General features: G+C 32.3%; 2 protein-coding genes and 1 pseudogene across 2 annotated transcripts; 2 read left to right on the top strand and 1 right to left on the bottom strand.

The window, feature by feature from the left end:
• Positions 1 to 766: 766 nt before the first annotated feature.
• LOC106329852 (COP9 signalosome complex subunit 8-like) lies at positions 767 to 3,410 on the bottom strand. The gene is made up of 5 exons (XM_013768467.1): positions 3,336 to 3,410; positions 2,124 to 2,203; positions 1,862 to 2,043; positions 1,427 to 1,534; positions 767 to 1,166 (listed from the first exon to the last, which is right to left on the bottom strand). Exons 1-5 carry the CDS (start codon positions 3,408 to 3,410, stop codon positions 1,027 to 1,029), a joined length of 585 nt encoding a protein of 194 aa, XP_013623921.1. The 3' UTR covers positions 767 to 1,026.
• A 644-nt stretch (positions 3,411 to 4,054) lies between these two features.
• LOC106333889 (probable F-box protein At5g47300) lies at positions 4,055 to 5,282 on the top strand. The gene has a single exon (XM_013772275.1). It carries the CDS (start codon positions 4,095 to 4,097, stop codon positions 5,223 to 5,225), a length of 1,131 nt encoding a protein of 376 aa, XP_013627729.1. The 5' UTR covers positions 4,055 to 4,094; the 3' UTR covers positions 5,226 to 5,282.
• A 3,752-nt stretch (positions 5,283 to 9,034) lies between these two features.
• Positions 9,035 to 10,565, top strand: LOC106329851 (annotated as a pseudogene).
• The last annotated feature ends 3,229 nt before the right edge of the window (positions 10,566 to 13,794 follow it).

Genomic DNA, 13,794 nt, shown 5'->3' with positions numbered 1-13,794 from the left:
ACCTTGATGCATTGACCATTTTTCCGTTAGTGAAATTCATGACTCAGCCGCCACCTCAGTTCCCTCGTAGGAACAATAACCAATACGAAGGCGTTTTGGTGAAAAACAAAAACGGATGAAATAATTTCGGTTTGTTTCAATTTTGGTCCAATTATGGTTAAACCAAATAATATCAGGCAAATTAACTTCGGTTTGACAAACTCCACTCACAAAGATCTTCTTCCACCTCTGTTTTCATGTGTTTAAGACTCTGTATTCAAACTAGTGCACAAACGAACAATAATTTCTGTTTGGGATCCGTAAGGACAACATTGAAAAAGACGTCCTGGGTTCTTAGCTGTGCGTGAATTTCTTATCACTGCTCCCTCTCCACATTTACACCTCGAGGTCCCAAACAATCCCGTCGAGGGAGAAGACCTTTTTCCTCAAAACGATGTCGTTCCGTTTTCTTCTTCAATTCAAACCGAAGTTAATTGCCTGCTTTGATTTGGTCAAACCGGAATTGGACCGAAATTGATGTGAACCAAAATTATTTTCGCCAAAATGTTTCTCTGATGTGTTATAACTTGTAACTTTTAACTTTATTTATTTTTCTTGTCAACATTTGTTACCGTAAACCCTTTGTTCAACTAACCCATAACTTGTAACAAGGATTTTTTTTAGAATTTTATGATCTAATAACCAATGAATCCGGTCTTTGCTAGTTGACCAAACTTTACAAGTCTTTGTGTCACCTGACCGAGACAGTCAAAAAGAAGCTAATACATTGTCAGTCAACACTCAACCACCATGTAATTGTTTATTATTTACAGATTTCCAATATTCGATTGTGCATTTGAAGATTTATCTACAATCAGCATGCGGAAGACAAACTTAATACCAGAAACCTGCTTCATATCAGTACTGAGACTCGAGATAATAGACATGTTGTCAATTACAACTTCAACTTCCGAAAAACAAATTTTGTTTGGTCTTCCAGTTTTCCACTATCAGAAACCCCCATTGATACGAGAGTGGTCTTAGTTTTTAGTGTTCAAGGTGGAACACATCCTCCGCCAAGCGCTGAAGCTTCGATGAATCAACCTTTTGCCCTCTTTTAACAGCTTGCTTCTTCACAGTCACCATTTGAGATGCTGTGTCCACTATCCAGCCATTCTTCACAACATCTGTGTATATCCAACAGCATACAATTATAGAATCGTTCATTCTGATTCCGCAACATATATGATTGACACTAGAGACACTAAGCTAAGACATTGCGTACAAAAGTAGAGAGACAGTAGTATTGTCCCAAAAGATAGCTGTTTGTGACTAGCATCGATATAAGAATGAAGTCAGTAGAAATCTAAGAACTGATGTAGCACGGGCTGGAGCAGCAGGCAAATTAATCTTTGAAAGCAAAGGCAAGTATAGAAAGAAAGCTTACAAGTTGTGGCATCATCTTCTGTCATCCCAAGGAAAAGAGCTAAATCACGGATGGTAATTGTGGAGTAGGCAGACATCAAAAGCTGAAACATCCTTTTTCTGTAAACATCTGCAACAAAACCAACACATAAATTATTAGGCGCTGATAGAATGAATATTAAAGTTTAACAACCAATGTGGCAATTTTTTATGTTCTTTAAATGCTATGCTTATAAATAGGATGAGGGGAAAATGTACAAGTTCACACAATTCAGATCAATGTTGAGGCTTTTGGTTGGAGAAACTGTGGTAACACAAATCCTAAAGTAAGGTCTCATAAGATTTAACACATCTAACTCAACCTCAGATTCTCGGTATGCAGATCAAAGCTCAAAACTAGAGGGGATAAGCAATCACTTTACATGTTCAACAGTACACAGCATATATGTAAACACACCTGAGAATGCAGCAACCATATCTTTAGTTTCCTGACTCCAATCATAACCCCGAATAGCTTCATATACACCTGCATAGTCGCGTGTCAACAGCTTCTGACCAATCCTCCAAGCAGCAACAACTTCAGGCTTGCTCTCCTTCACACTTGAAGGTATCGTTTTCCAGAGGAAACGTGCACTATCACTGCAGTATACACATTAAAAGAAACGTGTTTCGTCTTCTATCTGTAATAATATATAACCAAAGAAGAGACATCAACTCACCAATCGTCAACATACAAGTGACCCAGAAGATGGATTGCGTAAGGCCAGTCATCATGGAAAGAGATTCCTTCGGAAGTAACCTATCATTTAAATTTAATTACATATTCTATCAAATATTAAAAAAATATTTTTTAGATTAATAAAATTGATTTATATATTCGCACTAATTTAATTATATATTTAATAGTTGCTGACTTTTAATTATTCAATATATATTTATTATTTCACAATATGTAAAAATATTTAATACATAAAATAATTTTTATATATAATATTTATTCCGCGCAAGGCGCGGGTCTTAACCTAGTTTCCTTATTAAAAGGGAAAAATAAAGGAATAAATTAGGTTTTGAAAAATTAACATGTATTTATCTTAAACATATATTCATTAATTTTGAATTTTATTTTAGTTATTTGAATTTGTAATTTCTAACTAAAATCAGGATAAAAGTGTCCTATCACATACGAGAAAGTATAATTTTCAAAAAAGGAAAAAACAAGTGTATTTTTCAAAATTTAAGTCATAAATAGGATTCTTTTCAAATTATCCCTTTATTTTTCCATAAAGTGCAAGAAATATTTTGTATTAATAAGAATTCATTCTTAAGTCATAATTAATTTTTTGTAACATAAAAAATAATTCAAGCACTTTAAATCACAAAAACTTACATAAAGAAGAAAGATATTTGTTGACTTGTTCAACAATAAATTTGAAAATGATTTTTGGTAAAAGGAATTATTAATCTTTTAGGCTCCAAGCCCATTTTCAAATCCCGAAACTCGAGTCTGGTCCATATATCTTCTTTTTCACTTTATATTCCAATGGGATATTTTATAAATGTTTCATTTTAAATTTTACAACCAATCCACTTTGGATCTTCATTTCTTATTCACAACCACTCAAATTTTGACATGTGATTACACTATTTCATAGTGCTTTACGAACGTCCAACAATTCTGATGAACATATCTGCGCATGGGAACATACCGGCAAATGGTCTAAAACTATTTCGTCAAAAACGAGTTCTATCAATCCCCCACATGAATAGAACTCAATCTAGACACATGACAACTCGATAGATTTGACATACTTGATTTGCTAGACAAAACTCAGAAGGATTTTTGAGAGTACAAGCAAAAAATCCACTGTATGAAAAGTTTGTAGCATTTTTCCAGCTTTGAACCCAATCATTGTTATAGCTATCAGACTTACTTGAAAAGGTGGTAAACATGATGCTTTGAACTCCTCGGACTTTTGACGTAAACCGAGATAATAGCTAAAACACATCTCATTTTCTCATAGAACTAGGTTTTCTATTGGGTTCATTTTGACCGTGAACATGCTTGGTTAATTATGAGTGTACTTAGAGAATATAGCATTTTATTCATTCTCCTAAAAACGTCTTCATTTCACACTCACAAGGTGATTTGCCATTAGCTTTTATTTTAAGAAGTATTATGTAATACTCCATAGTGCTACCTGATGAGCGGCCAATCATAACCTCGAATAGCTTCATATACAACTGCATCGTCGCAGGTCCACAACTTCTGACTAATCCTCCAAGCTGCAACAACTTTAGGCTTGCTCTCCTTCACACTTGTAGGTATCGTTTTCCAGAGGAAACGTGCGCTATCACTGTAGTATTTTCATTCCTGATTTAGCCAAAAAAGACACATCAAAAGAAACTAAAAAACAGTCATGTTACAAACCAAACCGAAAACCGAAAACCAAAAAACAAAACCAAAACCAAACTGAATTTCAAATTGAACACCTTTCTCAAAACGATAAAAAGGCTTGTAAAACGGCCTTTTTTTTGCTGAATAATAATTTTACATTCTGAAAAGAAAAAGAAAAAAAAAATATAATTTTTCAATATATTTATTTAGAGTCAGAAGGAAGCAAACGTGAAGTATACCGCAAAACCCTAAAGAGCAGTCAAAGCCAGCGGCACCTTCTTCCTTTAGGAGATCAATGATACATATGTCGGACCTTCCTGAGGATTTGATAGAGGAGATACTCTCTCGCGTCCCGGCGGCATCTCTGAAACGGTTTCGAACTACTTGCAAACGATGGAACGCTTTATTGAAAGACCAGGGATTCACGGAGAAACACTTTCGTAAAGCTCCAAAGCAGTCTCAGGTTCTCTTCGGGTTTTTAGGTAGATTGAAGATTTGTTCGTTGAGCGTCAATGGATGCCCATCTATAGAGGTCATAGATGAGATCAGACTAACCGACCCTGTTTATATTTATGAACAATTCGTAATTTCTGAAGTCTTCCACTGCGACGGCTTATTATTATGCACTAACCATAAAAAGACTGGACTAGTGGTTTGTAACCCTTGTACACGTCAAGCCAGGTGGATCAAACCCAGTAATCGTCACAAGATGAGCGACACCTATACTCTTGGATCCTACCAAGACATCAAATCCAACAATATTAGCTACAAAATATTGAGATGTGATAAATATGAGGACAAGGCAAGATTCGAAATCTATGAGTTTGGATGTAATTCATGGAGGATTCTAGACGTCACTAATGACTACAACTTAACTAGGTATTCGGACGCCGTGTCATGGAGGGGAAAGACGAATTGGATTTCTTGGGATAAAAAAGAGAGAACCATGGTGTTAGTCAGTTTTGATTATACACAAGAGAGATTTGGAGTACGTATGCGTCTTCCCTATTATAGATCTGGTATTTCGACTATTTCTCTATCAGTTGTTGGAGAAGAGAAACTTTCGGTGCTATTACTACCCTCACATAGGTTGAGGAGAGAGATATGGGTAACAAATAAGATTGATGAGTGGAACAAGGTCTTCACAATGGATAAATGGAAACGTGATTGGTTGGTAAATGCCGTAAGTTTTTTGTTCGACGATGAGAAGAAAGCCTTCTTGTGTTGTGAGAGATTATATATTCCAGACCTGTGCGTTGTTGGGGAGGAGGATGAGAAATTGAAAGAATCAGGGAGGGTATACGTTGTTGGGGAGGATAAGGAAGTCAAACAAGTGAATGAAGAAGCCATAGATGTTTTTTATGATTATGTTCCAAGTTTAGTTCAAATTCTGAAGTTGAGTCAAAAGAGAAAGAGGGGTGACTAAATAAGCTACATGCAGACATTTTCATTGTTTTTTATGCGTTTCTTAATTTGACTTGACCATGTCCTTTGATCAGTCGTTTTTAATAATTTTATGTCATTCAGATGCCTTTAACAGTAAATATGAGAATATGTGATGTCTCTTAATTTTATAGTCTCATATCTATATACATTTATAAGCAAGCCAGTACTGGAAATGAAAAATAGTTTGAATCCTTCAACAATTTGTTATCTAGAACATGATTTCTTTTGGCAGTTGTTTAATGAGAGAATGAGCTCTTCTGAGATCAGAGTAAGAAGAAGAATGGTTGAAATCAACTTCTCTAAATTATTAGACAAACCATTCAACAGAACAAATCTGTATTAGTAATTTATTACACCAACTTCTTCCTGAGAAGTCATCTCTTATATATTAAAGGAGAAGCATTGAAGTAAATGCATTCACACTAAACTGGACATATGTCACGTGTAGAAACATTGTAATAAATGCGTTCACACTAAAATGGACACATGTCACATGTAGAGAGATTCTCAGCCAAACTCTACATAAATATGTTCATACTATGTACTTTACGTTTTTTTTAATATAAAACTCACATGCATGGTCTTTTTACGTTATTTTTACTGTTTACAAATAGAGTGGACAAATTATTCATAATTTTTGATTGGATTCGTTATCTGTTTTGATTTGAACCGAAAAATTCGGATATCCGTTACTCTACGAAACAAATCAAATACTAAAATGCAATATCCATTAAAAAAAACAAATCACAAATATCAATATTTATAGGAACGAATATCCAACTTGATCCGTTATATGCATATATATATACATATATTTAAAGAATTATATGTAAATTATATATTATAGTTTATATAAATTTTACAATATTTTTGTTTTTAAATAATTTCATTTTAAAAATTTTATTTTTCATGCATTATTTTGAAAAAATGTCATTTAATATTAATTAACAATATCTTTATATATTTATCAATCATCTTTATATACTTTTACATACACATACATGTGTACATTGACGTGAGCACCTTATAACTAAGTATTTACAACAACTGAAATATCTATTTTTTTGGAAGTTAAAATATTTTTTTTCTTAATGCTTCTTTCACTATCGACCAAATTATAGTAAAATGATTTGTCTTAATATTTTTTTTTTAATTATTATCCGTTTAGAAAATATAATATGAAACCATTGGTTCGACATCACGACTATCTAAGATTCATAACATGAAAACAAACAAATAATAGTAATTTTTGATTATCACAAGAAAAAAAAAACAAAAACATCAAACATTTTAACCGAACAAACCAAATAAATATTGATTTAAAATGATAATTATATTTTAGGAGATTAAAAACAAAAAAGTAACCTAAAACCGAACCGATATCCAGATTAAAGAGATTAATGTCTCCTTATTAAAAAATAATGAAACTAATAATAACATTCTAGTTAACTTAAAACAACATAAATAGTCGATCTCCTTAGACTTAAAACTTCAACAACTCTTGAGTTAACTGTTTGTGTTTCAAGCTGAGGCCGCTTCAAACGCACTCTTGAATGTCTCAGGAGGTTGTGCACCACCCAGCTTCACCTTCCCATTGATCTGACCAAACAATACAAAGTAGAGACACAAGACTTGAAGACTGAGAACACATTAAAAATGGCACAGTCTGTTGTAACTAGAGCTTTGCCATGATCTTATAAAGGCAATCGATCTATAGTGCAAATACTTACAATGTAATGCGGTACTCCAATGATATTTTGTGAATTGCCAGCTCTTCTTTCACCTTTCATTATATAAAAGACTAGATGAGATCATTAACTATTATCCTATAGAATAAACACTAATGATCACATGATTCAGACAACTCACCTTTGTGACTCCATTTTTGGGGTCTAAGAGGAATTCTTCTGCTCCCTCTATCCCAAAATTTTTGACCGTCTCAACCAAGTAAAACTGTTTCACACATTATGAAGACAAGAGTAAAAACTGTGTATAAACCTGTCACCGATAAACTTTCCCTACGTGAAGTAAACAAGAAACAATTCTTCAACAAGTTCATGTTGTTTCTCTGGCGCTTGTTTACCGGTGTAATGTATAAGTCTATGACTATCCAGAGTGTTGCCTCTGTTCTTATATCAACAAAACATTTAGAAATTAAAAACAAATCTCTTTTTTTTTCTTTTGTTTTTTAAATAACTTATATTAATATTTGTTGAAAATGGGCCTCCCACAGAAAGTGGGCAAGGCCTTGGCCTGTTACAATTGGGCTACAGTTACAAAAGAGGCAAATCGGAAAAAAAACTAGTGCCTCGCCGGAAAAAAGAGATCGGATCTTGGCGATTGACCGGCGAGCGGAGAACCCTAACACTAACGCCGGCGAATACAAGGTTCACGGCTTTGCGGCGGAATCACTAGATCGGCAACGTTGACGGGAGTATTCGGTTCCCGTCTCCGATCCCTTTCCGGCGAGTCACCTGTCCCGCTACAAACCTCCCGACATGTTTTGCTCTCCGACAAACCGGCTCTCCGTTGTCGGATCCTCAACCTAGCATCATTAAAAATATGAAAGTCAACATAAGTCCCTTCCATTTCGATATTTCTCTATCATCTACAATGTTATTGTTAGGTACACATGATTAAGGTCCTATTCCTATGATCTCACTTTGCTCCATATCTTTGATCTCTGTACGGTTTCTTGTTGGAGATTGTATTTGGTGCACAAATTTCCCTTGATTATTTCCAATCTAGAATTAATGGCAGGCTATCTTTTTTTGCCGACTGTGTTCTTATGCCAATGGTAGAAGATATGACGAAGTTCCCGTTCAAAACAATCAAGTCTACGGCGCCCTCTTTTTAAAATTAGTTGTTGTAGTTAACTTACTTTTTTTTTGAAATATGTTAAAATGAAATATAAAAAAATTATTTTCAAAATCCAGAAAAAATGGGATTTTAATTAATTTTTAATATTCATTAACAAAAAATTGATTTTAATAAATTCAGTGCTCAAAAACAGAAAAAAAAATTGATTGGAAATCTATGTCAATTAAAGTAAACAGACCAATAAATTCCCTTTGATGTTTATAGTGTTAAAAACTTTCATTCTTTCGAGACTTGACCATGTAAAATTCTCGTTAAAATGATGTTGTATTTTGAGTGCCTTCTTAGTTAAACAAAGAATAACTTAGGTGTATAATTCTTAAGAAAAATCTGGTGTACTTTCCTTTCTTTTCTGACAAAAAAGGTTACATATTAAGAATTTATTCGTTGATGAGTAATTATCATCCATACTAAGACAAGCATTATTCTTTGAGTATCATTTTCATGTAAATAAAGAATAATTATATATCATATTTTTTTATAAATATGTATACATTTATCGATAGCTATCATCATTACATAAAAACCTATAGAACTTTATAAAATAATTTTTCTTATACAAAATTTTAAAAGTAAAAGAATATTTCTTTCATCAATGGAAATACTCAAAAAATTGTATAGACTACTTCCATCACGTGGGCTAAAATGTGAAGGCTGCAATCTTGTAAAGACTACCATACTGATGGTTCTCGTTGCTTTCATTCTGGACTCTTTTTTCACAAAGAGTGCGCCAATTCCGATCTAGAGATTAAAAACCGCTATCATCCCCAACATTCTTTGCACATTAAGGCAGTTGCAGAAAATGAAGTTGTATATGGAGAATGCAAAGTTTGTAGAGGTAACTTGCCAAAATTGTACTACTATTGTTTAATATGTGATTTTGCAATCGATTTGATATGCGCAAAAAAATAAGTTATAATAACAATTGAAGATCTAAAGACTCACGAGCATTGTTTATATCTTATTCCAAAGATGGTTATGTTTACTTGTCATCTATGCGGATTGTCTGATAACCGGTTCCCTTATGCATGTAATTTATGTGATTTGAGCTTTCACAAAGATTGTACAGAATCAACACCAGAGATCAATTATTCTTGTCATCCTAAACATATTCTCAAGCGTCTCACGCATGTTTCCAAGTACACCAATGAAAAATGTTGTTTGTGTGGAAACAAACTTTATAACGTGTTTTATCACTGTTATATTTGCAATTTCAGCGTGGATATCAATTGTGCAAAGAATCCACCACTTTCACTCTTGTTCATCCTAAGGCTCATGAGCATTCACTCACTCTTATGCCGCAACGAAGTTTTGTTTGTAATGCTTGTGGAATGGATGACGACCCAAATCCTTATGTATGTCTTCCATGCAATTTCATGATCCATAAAAATTGTATTGATATGCCACGCATCATAAAGATTAATCGTCATGATCACCGCATTTATTACAATAATTTCCTAGATACAAGAGATTGGAAATGTGGAGTGTGTCATAAAGAGATGAGTTGGATGTTTGGGGCTTATTCTTGTTCGAAATGTCCCGATCTTGCCATTCATTTGAGATGTGCCACAAGGTTTGGGATGGAATTGAACTTGAAGGCATATCAGATAAAATTCTAGAGGTTAAATCGTATGAAATGATCGAGGAAGGAGTAATAAAGCATTCCGGTCACGCAGATCATACTTTAAAGCTCAAAGAAGAGAGTGATACAAATGATAAATGGATGTGGTGCAAAGCATGCTTGAATCCCATATTTTTTAGCCCGTTCTACAGTTGCATGAAATGTGATGATTTCATCCTTCACAAAAAATGTGCTTTTCTTCCAACGAAAAAGATAGATTCCTTCTACAAGACGTTGGTTACTTTAATCACAACACCTGATTCGAGTGACACAATATTTGTTTGCAATGCTTGTCAATATGTTTTTCAAGGTTTTCATTACAAAAGTGATGATGGTAATATTTTTCTGGATGTGCGATGTGGTTCTATTTCAGATTCATTTTCTCATGAAAGTCATCTACTTCATTTGTTATACATAACCTACTCAACAGAAGACAAAATTTGTAATGCTTGTGGAGATAAGGCAACTATGGTTTTAAGTTGTGAAGATTGTGGATATTTTTTAGGTGTGAGATATGCGAGGAAGAATGGTTTTATTCATGTGAGATATCCAGATAAATGGTTTTATTCATGTGAACAATGTGGCCTTACTTTTCATATAAAATGCACGCTCGGAGATTTTACATGGATGAAACAAAAAGGTGAGGATGATTCTTCCCGAGTTTTTGCGATTTTTAACAATCGTATAACTCGGCCAATTTGTAACGTTTGTCATTCTCGTTGTCAATTCTCATCCGTCCTGTCGTTTTTTGGTGAAATATTTTGTTCTGTAAGATGCATGAAAAAGAAGTTTATGGAGCATTATACGATTGAGCTAAGCTAATGATTAATCTAAGTGGATTTTGCAGGAAACTCAAAAATAGTGAACAAATAATATGTAAATAATAGATTATTATTTAGAAAATTGAAATATTTATAAAATATTTTATTATAATATTTAATTTAAGTAATTATTATCTCCTAAATTTGTACCTTTTGCTTTTGTTAACACTACAAGAAAATGTCGTAAAGATAACATATGAAGATAGTGTTCTGTACGTTTATGATATAGTTAACATACCCTCTATTTTTAGATAGCGTTTACGAAATTACAAACGCTATGTTATGTTTTTGGAAGTAGCGGTTTTTAAAAGTGTATTTTAGATAGCATTAATAATGTTAAAAATGCTATGTTTACTTTATAAAAAAAATGTTATTTTTATTTACCGGCTAAAATACTTTAAAAAAATACAACTCATTCATTTAAAAAAAACATTTTAATTGTAAATTATTAAATATAAACATCAAATAATATGCCAAAAATTAATACTTATGTTTTTTGTAATTATAATTATTTTCTAAATTCTAGACTCTAAAGCTTAAACTTTATATCTCAAACACAAACTCTAAACCCTAAATCCTAAACTTTTAACTTTTAAATCATAAAAACTAAATTTTTGATTTTAAATAATTAAAAACCTAAAACCAACACCTAAATCAATAAATTTTATGAATTTTAAAATTCTTAATATTAAAACTTAAATTTTATACACTAAATTTATCTAAAACCCTAAAATATAAGCTTTTAACTCTTAAACTTTATATTTAAACATAATATTTTGTAAAGTGAAGTTGATTGTAACTGATATATATTGTCAAATAATTTTTTTTTGTAAGATATATAGTTTATTTTCCATTGTTAAAAATTAATTTACTAATCCAATAAAAATAACAAAAAATCTAATCTTTAAATATGCAAATAGAAAGAGCTTTTATTTCATTGGTTAAGTTTTTAGGGTGAGGATCAGCCCAAGATTAAACACCACCTTTCATTAAGAACAATCTAACGAACACAGATCCAGATCTATTCTATCACAACAACTCGCTAATAACGCTTCTTTCATCGCTTCTGGTTTCATCCTCACTGCTCTATCTTCGTCTTCTAATGAGAGTTAGTATTGCTTTCGTTTTCTTTTTCTTTTCTCTTAGGGTTTTTGATTATTTATTTTGTTCGATTCTAGATTTTTTAGATTAGGTTGAAATCGATGGGTGGAACGAATTCGACATAGAATACGCTTTTGTCTACGCGAATCCGAAGATAGGATCGAAGAGAATTCTAGTTAAGTGTTTGGCGATGGGTGATAAACATCTTGTTGCCATAGATGATGGTGGAGCTGAACCTGCTCATCTCGATATTAAGTATGTCATGGTTTCGATTTCATAAATCTCTTCGCCTGATTTCGAATTCGGCCCTGTTCGTTTGTTCACCCAAGTAATCTATCTGGGTGAAGATGCAAATCAACTTTTAAAAACTCATTTCAAATTCTCGTCCAAATGAACGTGAGTCTTGATGGTGCATCTGGACGCACATGCATCTAGTTCAGTCCAAAATAATAAATGACAAAAATGACTTTTAAAATCAAAATATTATTTTCAAACCATAAATTCTATTTTTTTGCATATACATTTTTTGTTACAGCCAAAACATGCATTTTCTCGCGAAAACTGAAAAACACACTTTCCCGCCAAAACCAAAAGATGCGTTTTTCCGCAAAAACATCTAAAACACACATTTACATAAAAACACATTTTCGGCCAAACAGGTAAAACCAGATTTTTCGACCAAAATCGAGAAACGAATTTTCCCGTCAAAACAAAAAAAATGCATTTTCCCGCCAAAACCCAAAAAACAAATATTCGCTCCAAAACTCAAAAAGCATTTTCCGGTCAAAAACGCAAAAAGCATTTTCTCGCCAAAACCGGAAAACGCAATTTTTCTAGAGAAACGGAGACAACAAAGGGTCCAAACCTCTTTGACCTTTATCATATGCTAGTGAATGATGAAATTATGCATTAAAACAGTATTTTCATATTTTTGAATATTTCTCAAAAATTGTGGGTTAACCCCTACGAAAATACCGAATTTTTCTATAAACGCTCTATATACTAAAGCCTATAATCTTTAGTGTTGTTTTAAAATTTCTAAACACATTCTACATTTGTATTAATGTATATCAAACTCTCTTTCTTGGTACATGGGCATCGTTTTAATTTTTTTGTCAATTAATTTAGTAAAACTTCATAATACTCCCTAAATTGGTGGACTAACCACTATAAAATCGTTATTTTCTAGACAAACGGAAACAACAAAGGTTCCAAACCCCTTTGACCTTTATCATATGCTAGTGAAGGATGCAATTATGCATTAAAACAGTATTTTCTTGTATTGAATATTTCTCAAAATCTGTGGGTTAACTCCTACGAAAATACTAAATTTTTCTGTAAACGCTCTATATACTGAAGCATATGATATTAGTGTTGTTTTAAAATTTCTAAACAAATTCTACATTTGTATTAATGTATATCAAACTCTCTTTCATGTTGCATGGGCATCGTTTTAATTTTTTGTCAATTAATTTAGTAAAACATCATAATACTCCCTAAATTGGTGGACTAAACACTATAAAATCATTATTTTCCAGAGAAACAGAGACAACAAAGGTTCCAAACCTCTTTGACCTTTATCATATGCTAGTGAAGGATGCAAATATGCATTAAAACAGTACTTTCATATTTTTGAATTTTTTTCAAAATTTGTTGGTACCCTACGAAAATATTGAAATTTTCCTGTATAAGTTCTATATACTGAAGCATATGATCTTTAATATTGTTTTAAAATTTCTAAACACATACTACATTTGTATTAATGTATATCAAACTCTCTTTCATGGTACATGAACATCGTTTTAATTTTTTGTCAATTAATTTAGTAAAACTTCATAATACTCCCTAAATTTGTGGACTAACCACTATAAAATTGTTATTTTTTAGAGAAACGGAGATAACAAAGGTTCCAAACCTCTTTAACCTTTATCATATGCTAGTGAATGATGCAACTATGCATTAAAAACCGTATTTTCATATTTTTGAATTTTTTTCAAAATCTATGGGTTAACCCCTATGAGAAAATTTAATTTTTCGGTAAATGCTCTATATATAGAAGTTTATGATCTTTAGTGTTGTTTTAAAATTTCTAAACACATTCTACATTTGTATTAATGTATATCAAACTC

The sequence above is a fragment of the Brassica oleracea genome, chromosome C3 (assembly GCF_000695525.1).
Source record: "Brassica oleracea var. oleracea cultivar TO1000 chromosome C3, BOL, whole genome shotgun sequence".
In the NCBI taxonomy this organism is placed as follows: Eukaryota; Viridiplantae; Streptophyta; class Magnoliopsida; order Brassicales; family Brassicaceae; genus Brassica; species Brassica oleracea.
Note: the sequence above shows the minus strand (reverse complement) of the source record. Positions and strands in the feature narration are given on the sequence as shown.